The sequence below is a fragment of the Eurosta solidaginis genome, chromosome 3 (genome assembly GCF_040869045.1).
Source record: "Eurosta solidaginis isolate ZX-2024a chromosome 3, ASM4086904v1, whole genome shotgun sequence".
NCBI lineage: Eukaryota > Metazoa > Arthropoda > Insecta > Diptera > Tephritidae > Eurosta > Eurosta solidaginis.
This window is the reverse complement of record NC_090321.1, coordinates 225,218,542-225,246,437: the sequence shown is the minus strand read 5'-3', so window position 1 is coordinate 225,246,437 and position 27,896 is coordinate 225,218,542. Positions and strand designations below refer to the sequence as shown.

At 38.8% G+C, this 27,896-nt stretch overlaps 1 protein-coding gene across 1 annotated transcript; it reads right to left on the bottom strand.

Annotated features, from left to right (window-relative positions):
* Window positions 1–26: 26 nt before the first annotated feature.
* On the bottom strand, window positions 27–27,758 carry spz6 (Spaetzle domain-containing protein 6). The gene is made up of 4 exons (XM_067778057.1): window positions 27,502–27,758; window positions 10,001–10,284; window positions 9,624–9,935; window positions 27–767 (listed from the first exon to the last, which is right to left on the bottom strand). The coding sequence occupies exons 1-4, from the start codon at window positions 27,520–27,522 to the stop codon at window positions 137–139; spliced, it is 1,248 nt and encodes a 415-aa protein (XP_067634158.1). The 5' UTR covers window positions 27,523–27,758; the 3' UTR covers window positions 27–136.
* Window positions 27,759–27,896: the final 138 nt, after the last annotated feature.

Here is a 27,896-nt window from a genome sequence, read left to right as displayed (position 1 = left end):
AATGCAAGATTATGAGGCAGGAAATAATAAATAAGTTTATTTTATGTAATCTTTGTTTGTGAGTTACACTCTAAAATAAAATTTATCTTGAGACGCATCTCCGTAATATGGATTCTTACCATTCATAAGTCAAGATTTACAGCTCAGCTACAGACTTTCTTCGCACGTACTTGGCGAAATAGTCTGGACGCCAACACTTACATGAACCTGGAATCAAAAACCAATCATAATACAAACGCACTTGGAAGCAGCCAATCTCGTCATGACCATCGCAATGTTGATTATAATCGGCGGGTGTATTTGGAGAAGCAGCGTGATGTGTGCTGCCGTCAGAGGCTGTGGCCACACCTGCACGCTTCTGTAAATATTGTTGATATGCTTGAAAATCTTGAACGGATGGAGCTGGCGTGGTTGTGGATGTTGTTGGTATAGCATCTTCAGCATTTGGATAGAAAATCTCGGCAACTAACAAACTAACCCAACGTGGTGATGACAAACAACCGCCATCCAAATAATGACAACGTGCTTGTATGCAACGTGTCACTTCAACGGTCTGTGTGAAATATCCTTCGTATGGTATTTGTACCACATAACGCCAGAAACCTTGATAGTTTTTGGCAAATACCGGTGTGGCATACTCAACTTTGGCGGGACACGGTGTGGGCGGGCCTTCATAGCGTATCGGACCGATTTCCTCGCGTCGTTCTGCGGTTGCTTGTGGTGTGGTTGGGGTATCGCCTTGTATGGCGCGATATAACGTACAGAAACTGCAAAAAAAAGAGAGACAAAATGAGAGACATTGGCCCGTAATCATAGTCGCTGACTAAAATGCTGTTTAGTTAAAATCTTGCCTAAATTAAAAATGAGATTTAAAATTTTGATCTGTCATAGTCATATTAAACACAGTTTTTAGCTAAAAAAGGGCATTGATTGGCGCTATGAAAACATTTCTTAGAAGTTTTTAAAGTTCACCCTGTTCCCTACAACCGTGGTTACTTGACTCCACGTATAAAAAATGGTAATTTTTTACTTGACAAGAACTCTTAAAATACCACAAAAATTGTAAAAGGAGTACCTGAAGACGCGTTTTGATCCCTGAAATCATAATGCGGTGGCGGATAATTATCATTCAATTCTATTTAAAAGTTATTAGCAAACGTTTTGTAAAAATTCGCTGTGTTCTATCAGCTGTCTATTTAAAATTGAGAACTCACTCTATTAATTGAACATGGACATATTTATTTAAAGAAAATTTACATAATTTCTTTCTTAAAAAATTATTTAAATATCGCAGCATAAAGGAAAAGGTAGTTAAAGCGGATTTGGGCTCCTTAAAGCATGACGATTCACTCATACACTCTTATTCATGTTGAATAGTTTTTCCTAATGCGTCATGTCACAAAACTGATATCCGCAAAATGTGGATGTAGGCACAAAACTCGTTTTCAATTCAATTTGTACGCTGTTTAAAAATTTACGTACTTGTACATGACGCACGTTGAAAGTTTGGTTGCTACAGTGAACATAATAATCAGTTACCGATTACAAAAATATAAAATTAAGGACTTCATTTTATATTACGAAACGAACGTTCGTCTCTCCTCAGACACGAATCGCTAGTGTATTTGCATTATGTTAAACGATAGCAAAATATCATTTGACACTTGCTTTCGCTTTCCTGTTTGACATTAAGTAAGAAACGTAAAGGCCGAACGAAAATGATGAGAATACCATTTGCTAGAAGAAATCGTTTGGAAGCGAATCGTTCATCTAAGCTATCGTTCGCAATACAGAATGAAGCCCTTAGTGTCAACTAACATTTAAGGTTTGCATCATTTTGGCCGTCACAGCTGCCTTAATGCAAACAACTTTTCTTTACAACGTTCTAGTATACAACGCAACAGCAACGTAAAATTATATAAAAAATCTGTCACTTTTTATTCAGTATGAAAACAATTTTTCCTTTTGAGCTACAAATATTTAGGGCTTCATTCTGTATTGCAAACGATAGCTTAGATGAACGATTCGCTTCCAAACGATTTCTTCTAGCAATGGTATTCTCATCATTTTCGTTCGGCCTTTACGTTTCTTACTAACAGCCTGATTCTAATGTGGTAACAACTTTCTTCACCACGGCAACTTTCTTCATATCGTAACTTTTGTACCCTTTTGGTATTCTGCCAACGAAAGTAGCCGGATAATTGTTTACCCACTAAAATAGGTGGTAACATCGATGTAACCACACAAAAGCTGTTGTTTAGAAAAAGGCAATACTGAAAAATAAAGAATTGTGAGCGCAAATAAGTAAACATAATAGTAAAAAAGTGTTGCCTCTTGCTATGCATATTTGTTTCCATGTACTTTCACAGTATGTATTACAATATAGCTATGTAAAAACGTATGCATCTATGCACATATGTATATACACATCGTCCCGTTTATTCGTCAACATCGTATCTACGAGTGACACATTTTCGGTAAAGCTATGGCGGAACCATACACGGTGGCAGCATGGTGACATACCTACAAACATAAATAAAAATTCCATGTACTTCGTTTTTGTAAATTCGATGGACAAATGTCAAAATCGTACTGCGCCGGAAGTTGATGTATCAAATTAAATAAAAAAAAGTTTATATTCAGCTGTCCCATGCTGCCACCTTGTATCGTTCCGCCATGGGTAAAGCGAAGAAAACCAACTTTTAAATTTCACCACAGACATTGGTGAGTTTTTCGGTGATGACAGCGTTACCACTTTGGCCAGAATCGCGAATAAAACAACTGGTAACGATTTTCGGTTACATAATGTTCTGGGTACTATTTTACCGGTAACGCTAAGAATCGGGCCGTTAATGTCAAACAGGAAGGCGAAAGCAAGTGTCAAATGATATTTTGCTATCGTTTAACATAATGCAAATACACTAGCGATTAGTGTCTGAGGAGAGACGAACGTTCGTTTCGTAATATAAAATGAAGTCCTAACTTTTTTTTTGCAAAAATCTCTTGAAAGAGTAAAAGTATTACTTTGCCGCCTTCGGATTAGATATTGCTTCCGAAATTAAAATGCGTCATCTGACACCTCTCCCGAAATTTGTGACATATATTGGAGCGGCCATACGAATAAGCGCGGTTTCGGCGTCGGATTCGTGGTGGGAGAGAGACTTTGTCGCCAAGTGCTGGTGTTCACGCTTGTGGACGAGCGTCTCGCCGCTATCCGAATAAAAGCAAAATTTTTTAATATATCATTCATCTGCGCCCATGCGCCGACAGAGGAGAAAGACGATGAGGTGAAAGACACTTTTAATGAACAATTAGAACGCACATACGAGCGCTGCCCCCGTCATGATATAAAAGTCGTGCTTGGCGACTTTAACGCCAGGGTGGGCAAAGAAGGTGTTTTTGTCCTTACAGCCGGAAAGTTCAGCCTACACAATGAAACTTCTACTAACGGACTGAGGCTGATTGACTTTGCCGGTGCTCGAAACATGGTCATATCCAGCACGAGGTTCATGCATAAAAAGATACTTCAGGCTACATGGCTGTCTCCTGATCGAAATACTCGCAATCAGATCGATCACGTTGTGATAGACGGACGGCATGCCTCCAGTGTTTTAGATGTGCGCACGATCCGAGGACCTAACGTCGACTCGGACCATTATCTCGTTGCAGCCAAAATACGCACCCGCCTCAACGCGGCTAAAACCAAGGAACAAAAAACACAAGGAAAGCTAGAGGTCGAAAAGCTTCAATCACGACAGACTGCCAATGATTTCGCAACTCGACTCTCACACCTGCTCTCTGAGAGCACAACTCATCCTGAAGGAATACAGGAGCAGTAGGAGCATATCTCCAAAGCACTTCGTACTGCCGCCGAGGAAAAAATTGGTTACCGGCGGCCACGAAAAAACAACTGGTACGATGAAGAATGCAGCGTTGCAACCGAAAGAAAAGACGCTGCCTACAGGGCTACGTTAAAAGCGAGCGCGACAAGAGGAGTGTGTGAACGCTATCGTGAGTTGAAAAGGGAAACGAGACGCCTTTTCAGGTTTTCAGGAAGAAAAAAGCAGAAGCAGAAAGGCGTGAGTGCGAGAAGATTGAGCTGCTAGCCATAAGGAATAACGCCCGAAAATTCTACCAAAAAATACGGCAACAGACGGAAGGTTTTAAGACCGGGGCAAACTCCTGTAGGAATGAAAACGGCGACCTTGTAACTGATGTCCAGAGAGTTCTTAGATTATGGAGGGAATACTTCTCTGCTCTCCTAAATGGAGGCAGCAATTCACCGCGCAGAGATGAAGAACCCGATCCCGCAATCGATGGTGATGGAATATATGTCCCCCCGCCCGATTATGACGAAGTTAGAATAGCAATAACCAGATTGAAAAACAACAAGGCCGTGGGCGCTGATGGATTGCCTGCGGAGCTATTCAAGTTCGGCGGCGAGGAGTTGGTAAGGCGCATGCAACAGCTTCTTAGCAAAATATGGGCGGACGAAAGCATGCCCGACGGTTGGAATCTAAGTGTTCTTTGTCCAGTCCACAAGAAGGGAGATACTGCAAAATGCACCAACTATCGTGTAATCAGCCTTCTTAATATCGCATATAAGGTCCTTTCAAGTGTATTGTGCGAAAGATTGAAGCCCACCGTGAACCGGCTGATTGGACCTTAACAGTGGGGCTTCAGACCTGGTAAATCTACCATCGACCAGATTTTCACAATGCGCCAAATCTTGGAAAAAACCCGTGAAAAGAGAATCGACACACATCACCTCTTCGCCGACTTTAAAGCCGCTTACGACAGCACGAAAAGGAGCTGCCTATATGCCGCTATGTCTGAATTTGGTTTCCCCGCAAAACTTATACGGCTGTGCAAAATGACGTTGAGCAACACCATCAGCTCAGTCAGAATTGGGAAGGACCTCTCCGAGCCGTTCGAAACTAAACGAGTTTTCAGACAGGGTGACCCCCTATCGTGCGATGTCTTTAATTTGATGATGGAGAAAATTATACTAGCTGCAGAACTTAACCGCACTGGAACAATATACTACAAAAGCGTGCAATTACTGGCATATGCTGATAACATTGATATCATCGGCCTAAACATCCGCGCTGTTAGTTCTGCTTACTCCAAACTGGAAAAAGAAGCGGTAAAGATGGGTTTGATGGTGAATGAGGACAAAACGAAGTACCTGCTGTCATCGAGCAAAGAGTCAGCGCATATGCGCCTTGGCAACCACGCTACTGTTGGCAGCCATAATTTCGAAATAGTAAAAGACTTCGTTTATTTGGGAACCAGCATCAACACTAGCAACAATATCAGCACTGAAATCCAGCGAAGAATCAATCTTGCCAATAAATGCTACTTTGGACTAGGAAGGCAATTGAAAAGTAAAGTCCTCTCTCGGCGAACGAAAATCATACTCTACAAGTCACTTATCGTACCCGTCCTGCTATATGGGGCAGAAGCAAGGACCATGACAACAGGAGTGTTCGAGAGGAAAGTTCTTCGAAAGATTTATGGACCTCTACGCGTTGGCGATTGCGAGTACCGAAGAACATTTAATGATGAGCTGTACGAGCTATACGCAGACATCAACATAGTCCAGCGAATTAAAACGCAGCGGCTGCGCTGGCTAGGCCATGTTATGCGAATGAAAGATGATGCTCCGGCCAAGAAAGTATTTCTATCGGAACCCACCTATGGATGCAGAGGTAGAGGGCGGCCCCCACTCCGTTGGAAGGACCAGGTGGAAAGCGATTTAAACTCCATTGGTGTAACCAATTGGCGCCGGTTGGCGGAGCGAAGGAACGACTGGCGCGCCTTGTAGGACGGCCATAACCGTTTAGACGGTTAAGCGCCAATTAAGTAAGTAAGTAAGGGGTACCGTCATCTCTAAGCCGATGCTAATAGTGATTTGTATGCACATCCATAAATAAATCATTATGTATCTACATAAACAAATCAATCATTAGGGTTACACATATGTACGTACACGCAGCGGAGAAGCAACGCACAAACACATGCAGATATCTTATCTGAGATATGCAATTATAATTGTGGAAATGTCGCTCACAAACACACGCGTATATGAGAGCTGTACACGTACACCTGTAGTTGTAATTATAACAGATAACCAACTAGTAGATTCTAGAACAGAAGCGCCTAGAAGATGCAACGAGGAAATCAAAGAGTATAGAAGGCAGCAATAGTAGAGGCGCTACAATCAGTTTCGACTAAGCACGCTATCTGTCGAGCAATAGTAGAGTTATTTATTGTAAAGTACTTGAATAAAGAACATTTTGCATTATTAAATATTGGAGTTATTTATTCAACAGTTTAGTGATTCGAACTTAGCAGAAGGTTGCAAATAAGAGGATTTGCAGTAAATTCATTACAGTTGGTGTCAGAAGAGGAATTGCTGAATAAATTCCAGAGGACAACAAGGACATGGCAAAGTTCAGTGAATTGAAGATCCAGCAACTCAAGGAGGAGTTTAAGAGCCGTGGATTGAATACAACCGGCATTAAACTCGAACTTCAGGCACGACTATGAGAGGCAAAGGAAGCAGAAGGAATTAACGTGGAAGAGTATGTCTTTCATCTTGATGTCGACGAGACAACAACAAAAATTGAAGAGAAAAACGAAACAGCGCAGACAGTTATGAGGGCAGACTTGAAGATGATATTGGCTGCATTAACTGCTCAAACATCGACAGTGGCATCTCAGCTGGAATCGCAGGAGACACTGTTAACATCCAAGATGGAAGCACAGGAGGCACGCATTTCAGAAATGTCGTCACAAATGTCATCCCAACTGGAATCGCAGGAGACGCGCATCACATTGAAGATTGAAGCACAATTGGATGAACAGAAAACATACATGGCGTCACAAATTGCAGAACAATTAAAAGAACAAGAGGCACGCATAACATTACAACTCGAAGCACACGAAGAGCGTATCTCAACGAAGCTGGAGGCACAGGAAACAAAAGTTTCATCGCAGCTGGAGGCTTTTAGTGAACGACAAGATAAAATGGAGGCCGAGATGGATGCTTTCAAAGATCGTATACAGGAGTTGCAACTAAATCGCCCAGCAGTTTCAGCGAGTAATCCAAAGGTAAAAACACCATCTTTTGACGGTTCTGTTCCTTTCCAGGTCTTTAAGCATTTGAGAAGACCGCAACAGTGAACAACTGGAATGCTGAAGATAAAGTCGCTGCACTCTTCGTAGCATTGAAAGGACCAGCGACCGAAATTTTACAGACTATTCCAGAGTACGAACGGAACAGTTATGACGCATTGATGGCTGCTGTAGAACGACGTTACGGAAGCGAACACAGGAAAGAAATCTACCAAATAGAATTGCAAAACCGCTACCAAAAATCTAACGAGACTTTGCAGGAGTTTGCTTCAGACATTGAAAGATTAGCTCATCTTGAAAATGCGGACGCACCTGTGGAATACACTGAAAGGGTAAAGATTCAGAGCTTTATAAATGGCATACGGGATGTCGAAACAAAGTGAGATACATACGCAAACCCAAAGCCAACATTCGCAGAAACGGTTTCACAAGCTCTGATTCAGGAAACAGCGTCGCTTCTGTGTAAGCCAGTTTTAAAAGCACGCCGTGTGCAAGTAGAAAGGCCAGAGTGGGTAGACGCAATATTGGAGGCGCTGAAAGGATCGCAAAAGCGGAGTGAGAGAGTTATCAAATGCTTCAAATGCGGGAAGCCCGGTCACATTGCACGTCATTGCGATATTGATCCTAGTGGTTGCAACAGCATGAGTGGTCTTAATAACAAAGCTGGAGGGGATGAGCAAGAGCGAGTAAGATGTAGAGATCGAGAGCAAGATCCAGGTATTGAATGCTCTGTGATAACTGTGTCCCAAATTGGTAGAAAATCGAGCAGTCTTACCGTCAGAGGGAATGTGGATGGCAAAGAACGTGTACTGACTGTAGATACGGGCGCATCTCATTCCTTGATTCGATCTGATTTGGTCTCCAGGAGAGTAAAGTCATTACCTGGAGCAAGGTTGCGTACGGTCCATGGCGAGTATAACCAAGTCCGGGGAGAAGTGATCTGTGAAGTCTTAATTGGGAAGGTCATGGTTTTACACAAATTCCTTATTATTCTGTTTGTTTTCACTTTAGTTTATGTTTTTAGTTTTACTTGCGTTTTTTTATTATTTTCTTTTTCTTTTAATGTTAATTTTTGTTTTAATTTTTCTCTTTATTTTTTTATTTTCTATTTCCCTTTTCTATTTTTTTTATTTATGTTTCTCTTTCTTTTTTTTATTATTTTCTTTTTCTTTTAATGTTAATTTTTGTTTTAATTTTTCTCTTTATTTTTTTATTTTCTATTTCCCTTTTCTATTTTTTTTATTTATGTTTCTCTTTCTTTTTTTCCCTTTTTATTTTTCCTTTTATTTTCTCCTTTTCTTTTTATTTTTATCTTTCAGAAGATTGGTTTTGTTTTTCTTTCCTTTTTTCGTTTCCTTTTTCTTCTTAATTTCTTTTTTCTTTTTCTCTTTTTCTCTTTTATTTTCCTTTCCATTATTTTTTTCCTTTTCGCTTTGTTTTTCTTATGTTTCTAGTCTATTTCCTTATGTTTTATATTTTTTAAAATTTTATTTATATTTCTTATGTTTGCTCTTCATTTTTGTTTTACTTATTTTTTAATTTACCCTTCGCTTTTTTTTAAGGTTTCTTTTTCGTTTGCTTTTTATTCTTTTTAAATTTTGCTTAATTATGACTTTTCTTTACCTTTCCCCTCTTGACTTTTCTTAATTTTTATTGTTTTAGTTTACTATTTCTGTCCTACCTTTTTTCTTCTTCTCTCTTTTTTCTTCGTTTTAATGTTGTATTCATGCATCTCGTGGCATGCTTTTTCCCTCATCCCAAATTTTCAGAATTTGCTTTAACTTGGCTTTTCCTTCCTTTTTCTTTCGGCAATATTTATTTTTCCTTGTACTTTCTTCTCTCTTAACTTCTCTTTTTTTTTCGTTTCCCTGTTTGCCTGTTTGTTGTTTTCTTTCGATTGTTCTTTTTTTATTTTCCTTGTTTCTTCTTCTTGCTTTATTCCCTGATTCTTCCCCTTCTCCTCTTTTGTTTCCCCTTATTTCTATTTTCTGTTTTCATTTTCTTCAACATATATATCTCGGTGTTATTTTCTTTTCATCTTCATAAGTTTTTCTGCGCTATGCCTTTCTTCCTTTTTGAATATTTTGTATTACTGCTTCTTAAATTTTTTCTTTTTGGTTTCTTTTATTTTCCTTCCTTTGTTGTTGCTTTCTCTTTTTCTCTGTTGAACTAATGCTTTCCATTTTCTTCTTCCATCTTACTTCTCCTAAGCATCTTAACTTCCTTGAACTTGTGTACCACATTTTATTAAAAAAACCAAAAACAAAATGACCCTGAAGATGGCACAATGCCGGAACCGCTTTGTCTAAAATCGAATGGAAATGGCAATGGCGAGAAATCGTTTTGAAACATCAAATAAAAAATATGAGTTGGTAAAATATTTCTTGGTACGCATGTGCTTCGCCGGATATACCTTTATAAGAGTATCTGAAAGCTAGCTTAGTTGGGTAAACAAGCTTAACAACAACAAAAGTATTACTTACACTCCGCCACCATCACAGAATTTACGAGGTTTTCGTTCCTCTACTACCCTATTCTTAGCACGTTCCTCCTCGTCTAGAGCCGGATCGAAATAACTAAATTCATGTCCCTCATTTGGTGGCTGGCCAACAACTGGCTTTGGGGCTGCAGCACGTTTGGCTCGTGTAGTATAATGACGATCGATATTATTAGTTTCAAGCGGATCGACGGGATCATCGCGTAAAATTTGTGTCACTTTAGGTAGTGTGTCATCAGCTTTTAGTACTGGCAGAGTTTTTGATAGAAATTTTAGTGTTTGATTGCGTATCAGCTCACTGTAAGGAGAAAAGAAATTTAGTAAATTGTGGTAGATATCTCGTCTATTATCATGATTATTTACAATGGATATGGCTCGCCAAGCACATTTTGTCTCATAGGGTTTTGTGGTATTTGTCCTTTATTTAGATCACCGCAAATATTGTTCACAGACACGGCGGCTTTCCTATTGCCACCGACACTTTTGCAGTCCACACTGACATGCGTATAGGGTGGTGGTCGCACCTTTGGCGGTACTGCGTTTGGCGATTCCACAAAAGCGTAATAACCCTCAGGCGGCTCGTCCCCGTAGTCATTTTGTGTTTGCGTTGAGGTGTCAGCGGCAAGTAGCGAGAGGCAAAGTATTTTCTGAAAAACAAAAAAATAAATATTAATTTTAATTTTTGAATTTAATGAGTTTATTGTGGCGAAAGAGCACAAAGCAAAATGCTTCACGAGGTTTAGTCTAACTTGCCCTTTTTCATTGCGTCATAAATGTTGACACCCTGGGCTCACGGATGCGCTGGCTGTAAAGTAAATCCGGCCCAGCATATATGTCAATATGTATTTCTGGGAGTTTTTGCTATTTTTTTACCTCAGAAGGCTTAAATTTCTAAAGAATAAATAAACCAAAACTGGGTTTTAAATAAACAACAATGCAAGTGTAAAATAACCATAACACTAACTGAATTCATCTGCAGCACACTCTGCGGCTGATCTTGTCTTTGCTTTATTTTTCTTGATAAATAAATACAAACTTTCGCCAAAAAGTAATTTTTTAATTTTGTTTTATATTTAGAATAAGAAAATGTATTGTGTGTCACACATGCATGTATATTAGGGTGGGTCGATTTGTATGGACGAAAGTTAACCGATACCGCGCCATCTATTTTTCGATAGGATTTGGGCTCAGGAAATAAAGTTCCAATACGCATACCCAAAAAAATAATTTTCGAGCCTGTCAAATTTCATTTTTTTTTTACTTTTTTTCGACTTTGATTATCAAGGTTTTTTTCTTGACCTACTAAAAAAATTTTCATTCGATTGGCAAATTTTCATGTATACCCTCTCCGACCCAAAAATGTCCGCTAAAAATGTTTTTTCAAAAAACTGTTATCGACAATGCTTTTAGCGGACATTTTTGGGTCGGACAGGGTATACATGAAAATTTGCCAATCGAATGAAAATTTTTTTAGTAGGTCAAGAAAAAAAACTTAAAAATCAAGTCAAAAAAATATAAAACAAAATAAAATTTCCCAGGCTCGAAAATTTTTTTTTTAGTATACGTAGTAGAACTTTTTTTCCTGAGCCCAAATCCTATCAAAAATTGATGGCACGATATCGGTTAATAAATCGACTCAGTCTAATGTACATACTTATATGGACAAGCATATAGATTTGAGCATTACGATGAGTCAGATCACTATCTCATGAAAACCTATATGTGCAAGACAAGCTAGGAAATTTGTACAGAAATTGACGTCGAATACCCAGGCGATTGTGCTCGAAAGGTTTAACCCTTGCCTGAAAAATTCAACAGCTTCATTGTTCATAAAATTTTTTTTTTATTTCAGAACGACCTATGTAGGTTAGGTAGGGTTGAAGTGGCCGCTTAATAAAGACCTTACATAGACTGAATATGTCCATACTGTTACCAGAATTTGTTGACGTCAAACGGAAAACTTCCAGTTAGAATAACTCCGTTCACTAGAAAACTCTTCCACCCCTAGTAGCTGGAGTATGGGCATCGCAAGCGCAGGACATGAACACAGAAGGTGCTCAAAGGTTTTTCCTGCAACTCGCGCTTCCTACATCTGTTGTTACTGACTAGGTCTAACTTATAAGCATGGGACGCTAGAAGGCAGTGTCCATTTCGTATGCAAATGGTGAGCTTTAATTTTTACTTCTTTAGAGATATGAGCAACTTTGTGAGTCTAACATCGTAGGAGCTGCACATGATCTTAGAAGGTTTGTAGGCCCACGCCCAGGCCCAGTGAAGATATATGGGGTCCGGCCTGAGCAAAGTATCTCCGATGCTTCTGTGCATTCCTGTATACTTCTTGACGAAGTAATGTTTGATATAAGTGCTTTGATTGCTGCCTGACTATCAATATATATATTGACGCGACTGAAGACTAACCACGTTTCCTCCAGAATGTCTGTTGCTTTCTTCACGGCTACAATTTCCGATTGAACGACACTGCAATGATCTTGCAGCATATAGAATCTACTTATTTCTGTATCGACATGTTAACAGCAGTAAGTTTGGTACCATCTGTATACACGCATGTGGTATGTTCTGCCATTTGCGCATCCTTGCGCCAACAATCAGGCTCCATTTTGGCTCCAAAATCTCTTTCGAAGTCTGCAATCAAGCTGCCCCGAGGCCTTAAGCATTGTTCCAGTTGCTATTGCCATTAGGTCTGCAGGTGGGATGTGCACAATGGCATGCAATGATGATGTCGGGGTAGTTTTCAGAGCTTCCGTTATGCTAATCAATCATAATCTGCATACTCCTTCAAGTGTTTTCGTAATCGTATTTTCTGTGCAGCTGTCCCCCAAACTAGAACCCCATGGCAAAGTATGAACATGACAATTGCCGTAAATAGTCAATTTGAGAGGTTGGGCGATAGGCCAAATGTGCATCCTAGCATCTCCTTGTATGCATTCAAAGCAACGAAGGATATCTTCGCCCTTTCACCTCGATTTTCCACGACAACTTACTATCTAGTATACTATCTAGTAATTTTGGGCTGTCTTTTTGTCATCTGCATACGCCGTGAGTTTGAGTGGTACTCTATCGAGCCGCCTGAGCAATTGGTTGATGTGGACCAGCGTCCACAGTATTGGTGATAATACCTCGCCCTGCGGCATTCTGTTTACAGATTCTGTAGCCCGCATATCATTCTGCAGCTTAGCATGGAGCCGATCCAATTTGTTAAGGCGGAATATACTTCAATCGAGTTAAGACTGTCAATGTTCTCGAAGATTGCGGGACGTGGTTCAGTTTTATGCAACCCTCCAAGTTTGTTCTAACCAATTCTCCAACAGTTCCACTTATCATCTGCAACATAGCAGGGAATATCCAATCTGATTTGAGCTTGGAAAACGTTTTTATCGACCATTTAATTATGGTATTTGTCACCAATCCTGGTACAGTTCGTTTCGTATTTGGGGTGTAGTGTACGTTGTTGCACAAGTCTTCATCATCATCTTCTGATGGAAAGTGTGTGCTGGGCAGCACCGCAAGGTACTCTTCATTACTGTGTGGCCATTCTCGGCCGTCCTTTTTATCAGCCCCGGGAATTTATTTTGATAATAGAGAATATCAGGAAAATAGCAAAAAAAAAATTCTGAAGTTTTATTGAAACAAGTAAGGAAGTCTAAGTTCCAGTGAAACCGAACATTACATACTCAGCTGTACACTTTAAGTGCTGTTGTTATTTGTTTTGTGTGCTTAATAGTGTTACAAGTCTGCGCAATAATACATATACATATGGTTCTATTTTTTTTATAGTTCTATTTTGAACTAATTTTCATTTAAAAGAAGCAAAAAGGATACAGAGGCTAACACCAGTGACCTTGAGCGGGTATTATTATTATTATTATTTATTGCTTATCCATAATTAAAATTATAAAATAACTCATAAGCACAAGCTACCAAAGCTATCGGCTTAGTCATAATCTAGAATACTTATGTTTATGTGTACGTATATATGTGCAAATATTTAAATTAAGTGAAATATGTTAACGCCTTTTAAGAATTTTTCAATTAGATTTACATTTGTTTCTGAAGTATTCAGGAGGATAACTTGGAGTGGATTTTGCCCTTGAAACGATTGAATGCGATGAGCGTGCAGAGCTGGGCAATTTACTAGAATATGTTGAATAGTTAGGTTGTAGTTGTTACAATAATGGCATATGGGCTGAGATGTTGATTGAAGAAGGTGTTCATGAGTTATAAGTGTATGGCCTAGTCTAAGGCGTACAAAACATTTGTTGGCCCAAGTAGATGTGTTAGTTGGCAGTTTGATCGGAACACCGAGGGGGTTTATATCTTTGTATGGGTGTCTGTAGGTTGACCATTCCTCTTTAAGATTTTATGTAGAGCGTTAAAAACTAGTTTTTTTTTATTAGTTTTACACTAAATGGCGTGTGGAAACGAAGACAGTCTTTAAAAGCGGATTTTGCAGCTTGGTTCTTGAGCGGGTAATAATATGGTTTCCCTTCAGATATGGGGATTTTCCTACTGTTTATTTTAAATTAAAGACATAACAGAATAATAAAAATACGATAGGTACAAAACTATTCTTCGCTAAGATTTAACTTATAATTTTTTAAAGTCATTTATATAAAAGTGGGCGTGGTCCTTAACCAATCTTATCCATTTTTTCTAGAAATATTTCCTGCTATAGGGAAAATATGTGTACACAATTTCATTACGATCCGTTAATTTTTCCAATTTAATGTTTTAATTCAATTTAGAACGAAAAACTCTATTGATACAAAGCTCTTTTTCGCTAAGATATGGCTTTTTTAATTCGTCCACGACCCTTTTAAAAATCTTTTATATAAAAGTGGGCGTGGTCCTTAACTGATTTCATTAATTTTCCTTCAAAGCATTCCATATAGTAAAGGCAATCCCTATGCCGAATTTTGTTACGATAGGTTTAACGATTTTTGATTTATGATTAATATTTGTAAAATTGATTTTATCACAAGTGGGCGGTGCCACGCCCATTTTAAAAAATGTTTCCAAATTTTTATCAAGAGTCTCAATATCAGTCCGCGTGTCAAATTTCAACATTCTAGGTGTATTATTTACTAAATAATCAGGTTTTTTGTGTTTTCCAAAATTTTATATATATGAAAAGTGGGCGTGATTATCATCCGATTTCGCTTTTCAATACCAATCTATTCTGGGTCCAGATAAGCTAGCGTGCCAAATTTGGTGAAGATATCTCAATATTTACTCAAGTTATCGTATTAGCGGACAGACGGACAGACGGACGGACATGGCTCAATCAATTTTTTTTCGATACTGATGATTTTGATATATGGAAGTTTATATCTATTCCGATTCATTTATACCTGTAAAACCAACCGTTATCCAGTCAAAGTTATAATACCCTCTGTACAAGTACAGCGGGTATAAAAAGGTCCGAATGAATAGGGACAGCGTAAAAAATATATATGCTGCACTAGATTATATAATCGATGCTATGCATGTTTTATTGAATGAGTAATGTTGTTTGCAATAAATATAAACAACTCAAATTTCACTATTTTTTATTGATTTGCATTCATAAAATATTTACTAACATTGAATGGCTGAGTGAAATGAAAAGTGAATTGCAACCACTTGATGACTTGAACTCTGCAACGCGCACTTTGACACTTGGCTCTTGGCTATCAACAGCGAGCAGCTGTTCACATAAAAACTAAAAAAAAAAAGAAATAATGCCACAATTTCTTTGACCTTTTGAGTGGATGCCCACATATCCACATACATACATATGTACATATTTGAACGTATAGCAGTTTGTAAGTTGTTACTTTCTTAACACTTTTTCTCATTTTTGTTTAAATCTTTCTTTGCATTATTTTTTCAAGCAAGACTGAAATTGTTGTTGCTACAATGATGATGGATGATATATTTTTGTCAACTCTCCAATACTAAAGATCAGGCGACCCACAGCGATTTATGGCGTTCTCAGTTTGCATACCAATACAGTAAAATTGGGTCAGACACACAGACTCTGTATCGAATGCATGGAATGTGGAATTATTTGCTGGCTATACCGTACCTTAATATAATTGGGTTAAAATTAATTACGAGGTAGCTTTGATAAGTCAAAGGTATTCTAAAATTTTGGTTATTATCTTTGAGTGGCGAACTGTTTGCGTGTAGAAAGAGATTTCCTGCAAACTAGATTATGAGCTGTTAAAACAGTAATGGGTAAAAGGCGGCGGCCAGGTAGTTTATTATTACTATTTTTATGTTTGGGCCTGCGACCTTTATTTAGATCAATTGTGCTTAACCTTTTAGCCTATTACTGTTTCAAAGTGCCTCTTCAGGATTTTTACTCCATTTCAAAAATGAGTTTAGAGTCACGCCACCTACATGGAATAGTCTCTGCCTTGCGAAAAGTTTGCGAAAGTTTTGTGTATTGGATGGATTTAACTTACTTAGGTGATATTGAATGCTAGATCCTTTTCGCTAAGATAAATGAGCTTGGCTGATACGCTCGTTGCTGGGAGTATAAACAATTTGGCTTGCCTCTGCCATGTTCACTCGACCCAGCCCTGCAAAAATCGTGTAACCAAAAACGCAAACAGCCACACGGCACGATCACATTAATAGGAACGAAACAGAAAATTTCGTCAAAAATCTACTCTCGCCCATGCAAATGTGACTATGAATATGACTACTACAGTGACCGTAAATTACAAGTCAGATGACGTGGAGCGTTTTTGCAGGGAGTGTTGTCGGAACGGGGCCCATTACGTGTTACGATCAGTGTCTGAAAACCATATTCACTCAAGCGATAACTGTGCAACTGTCAAACTATTTCTAAAAATTACAGTTAGTTATAGATCAAACAAATACTATTTGTCGCTAGTTCGTATATGCCATTAATCCGATCTACCATTTCAGGGCTATTTGATTTAAAAAATTAGTTTCGATCACGGATCGTAGCACATAATACGAGCCCTACTTTGTTTCCCAGTTACCTATAATTTCCTTAGTGTGTGCTTTTCTGAGTTTACAGTCAAAGACTCTAAACCGTTGAATGTCGGTAAAGCACTCTGCTTGACAATAACCGACAATAATTTATTGAAAGAAATGTTTGCTGAGAACTCAAAATATATCACAAAAACAATGTTCAATACTTCTGAAGAGATTGGGCCGGCCTTCTGTTCCAATTCGCGTCGTGCTCCTTCTAATTTTTCCTTCCGCAATTATGAACTTCACCTACGTACGTGCGGCGAATCCTGTTACAAATTTGGATGTATCATACACATGTTAAGCAGGCGAGGCTCGGGCAACCCCAAGTTGCTTATGGTCTAGAAGGTTCATTTGTGGTCATATTTAATTGTTCCCGAGATGATCGGGCTAGTACATTAATAGTGTACGTTACCGGAACGTATCGGATCTATATCCTCCAAAGAACCAATAATACCGATAATACTTTCCAAAATCTTCGGGGAATGTCTTTACCATTCAACAACGACAACAACAGGATCTACATGTTTTACGCCGACTCCGAATGACATTGCAAAGTAGATGAGTTTTCACTGAGAAGCTTTTCATGGCAGAAATACACTCGGAATGTTTGCCAAACCACTACCGAGGGGCGACCCGCTTAGAAAAACTGTTTTCTAATGGAAAGAACATGTTTGTAAATGTTTGATGTTGCTCTGACCGGAACTTGAACCCAGGACCTTCGGGTGTGACAGCCGCAGCACGTTACCACAACAACACAACGGCTGTATATAGACCAGTGGTCGGCGCCCCATATCTCAATAGAGCCAGACTTGCTTCACACACATTCTTACGCTCCATCAACAGTCGTTAGCGAGACAACCACGAATAAACACTGCGAACGGCTGTCGCAAAAATGTTAAGGTTCCCTGTGAGAAATATTACGATGGGGAAACGCTACTGACATGACGGCCTTTCCATATGTAGCTCATCTTCCAAACATGTTTAGGTTTGAGTTTTTACCTTTTTTGGGATGTTACATTAAATAATTTTTAAATACAATATGAGTTTTTTAAATTATTTTAATAAAAGTTGTAACAATTTCATTCTGGACTCCTTTGTTTTTCTGAGACAAAAATACTTTAAATTCAGCACTTGAAAAAACTATATAGTATATTTAAAGAACTTAGCGAAATAGCAAAAAATTGACAGGAATGTATCTTTATGTTTGCATTTTTTAAGTCAGCTACATATATCTTAAATATTTTGTATTTCTCCGGTTGCGGCAAATGTATGAGTTTCGGTAATATGAAACTGTTATCGCCAATGTTTTTACAACAGTTTTTTGAAAAAAAAAAAAAAAAAATATTTTTTGTGTTTTGAGGAGTGCTTTGGTCGAAAAATTAAATTTTTCGCCATTTTTTTTTCGCAGGCTCGAAAATTATTTTTTTGGGTATGCGTAGTGGAACTTTTTTTGTCTGAGCCCAAATCATATCGAAAAATCGATGGCGCGATATCGGTTAATAAATCGACCCAGTCTAACTTACATATATTTTAATTTTTGCCGACCACTGATATAAACTAATTACTCATCGGCATGGCAACTCTGGAGTGCTTAAAAGTATGCACTCTTTATAGGCCAACATTTTGAGAGGAAATATATTTCGTAAGAGGAGTTGAGCTATGCATTTTCGAAATAGCGTTTCTGACTGAGTGCGACAGGGATGGAAGATAAACATGGGTAGAATTGGCGCCTCGCTGAACAAAAATATCCAACTTTATATCTTACTTGTTTAGTAGCGCGATAACATGATAACCCAAGTTTTTATCCACTCTTGGTTTGCAGGGTGAATTCAATATTGCCTGTAGGCCAAAAGGACTGCTTGGCCCTTGCCCTCTTATTAAGTTTTCCGACAGGATATATCAGAGTTCTCGATACCAACGGCTTTCGGTTAGAAGATGATGCCTGAATTTGGTAGACGGACGTCAGGATAACTTGCAATTGCTCTGAGGCAACCCTGCTTGCAAGAATGTTAGGAACCAGTGTTGGACATAACTGTATTGGGTAAAATTTCCACAAAATTGAAAATTTGGTTTATTAAAATATGTCAGTAAAAAAGCTTGTATTTCTTTCACATGTTGATGGTAACCCTATGTCATCAAAAAATTAAAATATGGTAATTATGGTGTCAAACGGCGAAGTGTATGTAAATCCTTTCTTGGTGGGATATTTGTTGGGGGATGCCACCTGATTTGAGATCGAAATCAGTGAAATGAATTAGCAACTTAGAAAAAAAAGGTATGGTCTAAAGAAAAAAGAAGAAAAAAGCAGAAGCAGAAAGGCGTGATGCGAGGAGCTTGAGCTGCTAGCCACCAGGAATAACGCCCGAAAATTTTACCAAAAAATACGGCAACAGGCGGAAGGTTTTAAGACCGGGGCAAACTCCTGTAGGAACAAAAACGGCGACCTTGTAACTGATGTCCAGAGAGTGGTTAGATTATGGAGGGAGTACTTCTCTGCTCCCCTAAATGCAGGCAGCAATTCACCGCGCAGAGATGAAGAACCCGATCCCGCAATCGATGATGATGGAATATATGTCCCCCCACCCGATTATGACGAAGTTAGAATAGCAATAACCAGATTGAAAAACAGCAAGGCCGTGGGAGCTATTCAAGTACGGCGGCGAGCAGTTGGTAAGGCGCATGCAGCAACTTCTTAGCAAAATATGGGCGGACGAGTGCATGCCCGACGGTTGGAATCTAAGTGTTCTTTGCCCAGTCCACAAGAAGGGGGATACTGAAAAATGCACCAACTCTCGTGGAATCAGCCTTCTTAATATCGCATATAAGGTCCTTTCAAGTGTATTGTGCGAAAGATTGAAGCCCACCGTGAACCGGCTGATTGGACCTTATCCACCGACCAGATTTTCACAATGCGCCAAATCTTGGAAAAAACCCGTGAAAAGAGAATCGACACACATCACCTCTTGGTCGACTTTAAAGCCGCCTTCGACAGGACGAAAAGGAGCTGCCTATATGCCGCTATGTCTGAATTTGGTTTCCCCGCAAAACTTATAGGCTGTGCAAAATGACGTTGAGCAACACCATCAGCTCAGTCAGAATTGGGAAGGACCTCTCCGAGCAGTTCGAAACTAAGCGAGGTTTCAGACAGAGTGACCCCCTATCGTGCGATTTCTTTAATTTGATGCTGGAGAAAATTATACTAGCTGCAGAACATAACCGCACTGGAACAATATACTATAAAAGCGTGCAATTACTGGCATATGCTGATGACATTGATATCATCGGCCTAAACACCCGCGCTGTTAGTTCTGCTTACTCCAAACTGGAAAAAGAAGCAGTAAAGGTGGGTTTGATGGTGAATGAGGACAAAACGAAGTACCTGCTGTCATCGAGCAAAGAGTCAGCGCATATGCGCCTTGGCAACCACGCTACTGTTGGCAGCCATAATTTCGAAATAGTAAAAGACTTCGTTTATTTGGGAACCAGCATCAACACTAACAACAACATCAGCACTGAAATCCAGCGAAGAATCAATCTTGCCAATAAATGCTACTTTGGACTAGGTAGGCAATTGAAAAGTAAAGTCCTCTCTCGGCGAACGAAAATCATACTCTACAAGTCACTTATCGTACCCGTCCTGCTATATGGGGCAGAAGCATGGACCATGACAACAGCAGATGAAGCGGCTTTGGGAGTGTTCGAGAGAAAAGTTCTTCGAAAGATTTATGGACCTCTACGCGTTGGCGATGGGGAGTACCGAAGAAGATTTAATGATGAGCTCTACGAGCTATACGCAGACATCAACATAGTCCAGCGAATTAAAACGCAGCGGCTGCGCTGGCTAGGCCATGTTATGCGAATGAGTGATGATGCTCCGGCCAAGAAAGTGTTTCTATCGGAACCCGCCTATGGGAGCAGAGGTAGAGGGCGGCTCCCACTCCGTTGGAAGGACCAGGTGGAAAACGATTTAAGCTCCCTTAGTGTGATCAATTGGCGCCGGTTGGCGGAGCGAAGGAGCGACTGGCGCGCCATGTTGGACGGCCATAACCGTTTAGACGGTTAAGCGCAATTAAGTAAGTAAGTAAGTAAGGTCTAAAGAAAAATTCATTGGGGGACATTTTAACTCACAAACACATCTTTCCACTTCCCAAACAATTCATAAAATCTTCAATATTTCATAACCAAATAATTCTAGCCACTGAGGATTAAGGCAACAAAAGGAAAATACTAAAAATTAATTTTTTTTATAAAAGAGAAGTGGAAAGAAAGCAACTAAAACCGTGACCGACTTTTTATGCAGCAATGATCAAGAATGAAATGAAGGTGTCGCGCATACCATGCAACATACAAAGTGTACGTATTTAAATAAATTTTATTTTTACATATTTGGAAAGGGCCATTCCAATGTGATGGATGTAACATTTTGACTCGATTAAATTTAAAACTGATGGGGAAAGCAAAGAAAAGGAATAGAAAGTAAAGGAAAGGATAGGAAAGGGAATAGGATGAAAGGAAAGACGGCAAAGGTGCCAGATATGGAGACAGCAATTATGGTAGATCCTAGAAAACTTCTACTATTAGCCAAAGGGTCGGAGTTGTTTTTTAACAAAAAATCCTGGCACATGATTGGAGTTTTCCGCTCATTCATTAAACGAATTCTGGTAATACTATGGACACATTTACATATTGATCGTCCAGAAAGTCTAAGCTCTAATTCAAGCTTTATTAAAAGGGTCTACCTACTTCTGATCAATTGCAGTAGGAACTCAAAATTGTCCCTATTGGTTTTCGCAACGGCAATGCAAAGTACAGACTTCAATTAATAACACAGATTATTTTAAGAGCTGACCCAACACTCGAGTGTCTGTAAAGGTAGAGTAGAGGAGCTGCCCAGGAAGCGTACGACCGCTAACATCCTTACAGAAAATGATTCGGCAGATATACATACCTTTGCCCTCACTGAAGCGTTGCGCGAGCTCAATTTATGAACGGGGATACTGTTCTGTAGTCTGCAGTTTCCACGTGCTAGACAAGACAATCAAAGAAGAAGAAGGTAGCAGAGAATTATACGCAGCAGCAGATAAATTTAGGAGTATATAGATGGACAGCATCTGCTATGCAATTGTCTGGCTCTAAGTGGAATGCGGTTAGAAACCCTCTGACAACGTTTTTTAAATTATATTACGTAGGTATATAAACATGAAATAAACGCTCCAGCCTGGGGAGTAAAGAGCATTACTTTACAACTACACAACATCTACAGCCCAATTGTCAACCTCACCTACTCGAGGCGTATCCTGTTTGAAATTACATAGAACGTTCAACGTGGTAATATCAAATCGGACGTATTGGATATGGATTCGGAAAAGGTCAACCAACACCGATAACACCCCCATTCCCAACTTTCGGGAATATCTTTATAGTTAAAACAAAAACAATATTGACCCTTCGAAGTGTTTGGGCCTACAGTAGCTGGCACAGCAAGGGTTAGAAACCGTTTAGGATATTTTAGGAAATACTGCACTCAGAACAGCCACGGAATGTTTTATTACGGCCCCTGTACAACATCTACATAGCGAGGCAAAAGAGCTCATTATAAAAGAGTATTATGAAATGCTGACAGACAGCTTTTGCTACATTTCTACAAACCTGGACATTTTAGCAAAGAAGTGTTTGGTCTAGTTCCGCCTCCAAGAAGGATAAGAAAACATCGTCGTTTACAATATGGTGATCGGGCACCTACCCACACAGCTTTTTTGTACGGTTAAACATAAGGAGGCGCTAAGTCTAATACACACAATATCTCCCGGGTCGCGCTTGGGAACCTCTTATCAATATATATTATGCAAACCTTGCAGGAGAAGAAAGCAACCAAGTGAGAATCAAGTCACTCTGGCCAACTTAGTTCTGGATACTGTACCAGATTAAGGGCTTATTTGTCTATGTCTGCATGCGATGTGTCCCTACATAACACCAACCATGTTTTCAATTTGTGAGTGGTCCCACTTATTGAAGGAAGTGAAGCGCTGTAAACACAACAACAACATCGAATAGGCATATCATGAACACAAACACGAAAATAATTATGTACATATTTTTATAACCAGCTGTACTTGTACACAGGGTATTACAACTTTAATTAAATAACGGTTGGTTGTACAGGTATAAAGGAATCGAGATAGATATGCACTTCCATATATCAAAATCATCAGTATCGAAAAACAAGTAAGGAAGGCTAAGTTCGGGTGTAACCGAACATTACATACTCAGCTGAGAGTTATGGAGACAAAATAAGGGAAAATCACCATGTAGGAAAATGAACCTTGGGTAACCCTGGAATGTGTTTGTATGACATGTGTATCAAATGGAAGGTATCAAAGAGTATTTTAAGAGGGAGTAGGCCATAGATCTATGGGTGGACGCCATTTAGGGATATCGCCATAAAGGTGGAACTTAGAATTTGTTTGTACGATATGGCTATCAAATGAAAGGTGTTGATGATTATTTTAAAAGGGCTTGGGCCTTAGTTCTATAGGTGGGCGCCTTTTCGAGATATCGACATAAAGGTGGACAAGGGGTGACTCTAGAATTTGGTGGTACGATATGGGATCAAATGAAAGGTGATAATGAGTATTTTAAAAGGGCGTGGGCCTTAGTTCTATAGGTGTACGCAATTTTTTTTGTTTGTACGATATGGGTATCAAACGAAAGGTGTTAATGAGTATTTTAAAGGGGAGTAGTGGTAGTTGTATATGTGAAGGCGTTTTAGAGATATTGACCAAAATATGGACCAGGGTGACCCAGAACATCATCTGTCGGGTACCGCTAATTTATTTACATATGTAATACCACGAACAGTATTCCTGCCAAGATTCCAAGGGCTTTTGATTTCGCCCTGCAGAACTTTTTCATTTTCTTCAACTTAATATGGTATGTGTCACACCCATTTTGCAAAGTTTTTTTCTAAAGCTATATTTCGCGTCAATAAACCAATCCAATTACCATGTTTCATTCCTTTTTTCGTATTTGGTATAGAATTATGGCATTTTTTTAATTTTTCGTAACTTTCGATATCGCAAAAGTGGTCATAGTCGGATTTCTTCCATTTTTTACACTAATACAAAGTGAGTTCAGGTAAGTACGAGAACTGAGTTTAGTAAAGATATATCGATTTTTTGTTCAAGTTATCCTATTAACGGCCGAGCGGAAGGACAGACGGACGACTGTGTAAAAAAACTGGGCGTGGCTTCAACCGATTTCGCCCTTTTTCACAGAAAACAGTTATCGCCCTAGAATCTAAGCCCCTACCAAATTTCACAAGGATTGGTAAATTTTTGTTCGACTTATGGCATTAAAAGTATCCTAGACAAATTAAATGAAAAAGGGTGGAGCAACGCCCATTTTGAAATTTTCTTTTATTTTTGTATTTTATTGCACATTATCATTACTGGAGTCGAATGTTGACATAATTTACTTATATACTGTAAAGATATTGAATTTTTTGTTAAAATTTGACTTAAAAAAAATTTTTTTTTAAAGTGGGCGTGGTTGTTCTCCGATTTTGCTAATTTTTATTAAGCATACATATATTAATAGGGGTAACGTTCCTGCCAAATTTCATCATGATATCTTCAACGACTGCCAAATTACAGCTTGCAAAACTTTTAAATTACCTTCTTTTAAAAGTGGGCGGTGCCACGCCCATTGTCCAAAATTTTACCAATTTTCTATTCTGCGTCATAAGGTCAACACACCTACCAATTTTAATCGCCTTGTCTGTCTTTGGCAATGCATTATCGCATTTTTTCTGTTTTTCGAAATTTTCGATATCGAAAGAGTGGGCGTGGTTATAGCCCGATATCGTTCATTTTAAATAGCGATCTGAGATGAGTGCCCAGGAATCTACATGCCAAATTTCATTAAGATACCTCAAAATTTACTCAAGTAATCGTGTTAACGGACAGACGGACTGACGGACGGACATGGCTCAATCAACATTTTGTTCGATACTGATGATTGTGATAAATGGAAGTCTATATCTATCTCGATTCCTTTATACCTGTACAATCAACCGTTATCCAATCAAAGTTAATATACTCTGTGAGCTCTGCTCAACTGAGTATAAAAATTTTATTGAGCCATGTTCGTCCGTCCCATTGTTCGTACGTTAACACCATAACTTGAGCAAATAGTGAGATATCATCACCAAATTCGGCATACAGATTTAACTGGGCCCAGAATATATTAGTGTTGAAAATGAACGAAATCGGACGATAACCGCGCCCCCTTTTTCGAAATCGAAAATTTAGAAAAATGGTAAAAATAGATGATTCAAAAACGAATACCGCTAAGCTAATGAAATTTGGTAGGTGGATTGGTTTTATGACGCAAATCATAAATTCCAAAATATTTTGGAATATGGGCGTGGCAAAACCCACATTTAGAAGAAGAAAATTTGGAAGTTTAACAAGCCGTAAATCAAAAGCCTTTAAAAATATTACATTAAAATTTGGCAGAGACACCAACATTGACCAATTATATAGACTGAGTGAAGATTGTTAAATTCGGTTAAAGATCACGCCCACTTTTCCTAAAGGTCTAATCTACACTACATTTGACTGATATTCTACCTCAGTAGTGGTATGGCTGAGCTAAGAAGAAAAAACTTAAACACATTTTTAAAATGGGTGTGACCCGCCCTTTTTTAGTGAGTGGTTTTTGGTTATTGCGTAGATAGGTAAAAAAACCCCATTAACGGGCAATAACCCTATCTAGTACATTTGTTTTTGTTTATTGTACTGTTATATCTATATTTTAAAATAAACAATTTTTGTAGGGAAATCCCCATATCTAAAGGAAAACTGCATTTTTAACCGATCAAGTTTATTAGTGGTAGCCTATGTATCCCTCTTGCTTCTTTTGAACGAAAATGAGTTAAGAATAGAACCATATATTTAACAAAGCAAATAACAACAGCGCTTCGAGTGCACAGCTGGGTAGGTTAGGTTAGGTTAAGAGGGCGTGCGTGGGTGTTACCCACACCTTCACTCGGAGACATTTTTGTCCATTGTGAGTGTCCTCAGCAAGTACAGTGTGGCGGCAAATTCGTTTAGCCCCATTAACTCCTATTGGTCCTCAACGACCCACTTGCTTTCACTGATGAACCCAAGAAGAAGCGAGACGGCCACCTTCCCAACCTCTGCCAGGCTGCCGAAGAAGCGTGAGCCCAGAAATATGAGCCTTCTTCTTTGAAGCGCCGGACATCGGCAGAGAAAGTGGTAGATCGACTCCTCTCCCTCCTCATCCTGACAGCTTCTGCAGAGGGAGCTTGTTGGTATTCGCTGCCGTCGGAACATTGGTGCGATAGCACAATGACCTGTGATGACACCCATAAGTACCCTCACCGCAGATTTGTTCAGTTTGAGAAGGAAGCTGGTACCTTTCCTATCCAAGCATGTTCATAAGGACCTTGAGACTTCGCAGTCAACCCTATTGGTCCATAGCAAGTCCGTTGCCCTGTTCTCATATTCGTCGATTCTCGCTAGGAGATAACTCAGCGGCGGTCGGACGGAGCTGTCCACCTCACTTATGTCTAAGTCGGAACCTTTCCTAGCCATCTCATCCGCGAGTTCGTTCCCTTCAATGCCGCTGTACCCAGGGACCAAGAAAGGGAGATATTGAGATGACTTATAGAAGCCAGAGAGGCTCTACACCTCCGCACGATGTCCGATTGTATCATGTTGGACTCTAATGCCCTTAAGGTCGGTGTTGGAGACCGCACTAGTTGGGTATATAATGTTCGGTTTCACGCGAATTTAGAATTTCTTACTTGTTAAACTATTGCTTTAAGATATCAAAACACAATTGACGCACTTTAAAATTTTTTACTTCTGACGCCATCTACACTGGAATGACCCGCTTGTATCTCTGTTTAACTAAATGACAGTTATAATGCAGACTCATTTGAATATTTGTATTATTATTTGTATTTTCAAAGTTAAGTGTATGTGATAAACGCGTTTATGGCATTCACACCAATACAATGAAATGCGGATGAGATGAACGAAGCAATAGCAACGGAAATGTATGTAAATTGTTCTAAATACGTACTTTTTAAGCAACGGGAAAGTTGACGCTGTTATTCTACTGTTTGCATTACAAATGAGATATACACCGAGTAAATTATTCAAGCGTACTGCTCTACATGATGCCATTGAGGTTTCGAGATGGCGTGGATAGCGAGGAGCGTGCAAGCAGATTATTATTTTAAAAATAAAATAAAGTAACCGCTAAAGTAAAAGAAGTAAATAAACGAATGTAGTCATTGGTATTTTTTATATTGAAGAAAAAAAAACTTTGTAAGCGCGAATTTCAGGTCTGTTTTCCCATCATATTTTATGTTGTTGTTATGCTGCAAAATTCAAGAAAAAAATGCGCAAGAATCACTTTAACAGTAGTTATATTTCTACACACAATTACACACATACTTTTATTTATAGATAATTTCTATATCAAACAGGCTTTTTATTTGGAATGTGACTTAGAACGAAAGACTTAAGCAACGAACTTGAATGAAGAAATGCAAGTTATTCGCATGGAATGGTAGCAAATTGAAAAAAAATGAAGACTTATTTTGTGGTTGTGTGTGAAAAATTAACAAGCAGCAAAACTAAGCCATTTTCAGCAAAGAACACTCCAGAGCATATTGAAGGAAAATTGCAATTCATCAACAAATGAACAACTGAAAATTTGTACTTCTATATATCGAAATACAAATTGTTTCATACATAAATATTTATGAAAAATCAAATAATCTAAACTGCGTTTAGTTATTAAAAAAATCTTTTTAAACCTACCAACATTAAATGATAATCCATTATGAGCAAAATTTCTAATTAATGCAGCACAAATCAGCAACTGAAATTTTATTTATTTTTCAGTTATAATTTTCTTGTTCTTGATCCCTTTTAGTTTTTACTGCACTTTTTAAATATTTTTTAGCACTTTCAACTTAGATAAATTTTTTCACTTAAATGATTTTGCAGCGAAGCACTACAACTTTTCTGCCACAATTTCTACTTCTTGCATGTGAAAGTAGACCAAGTTCCATCAAAAGCTTCCATTCAACTGAATTGATAATACGCGCAGTCATAACATTAAACCACTCCAACATTATGATGACGTAAAATAGCATACCAGCGCATGGAATATCGTATCATCGTACTTCCAATGTCTCTTCGCCAATGCCAAT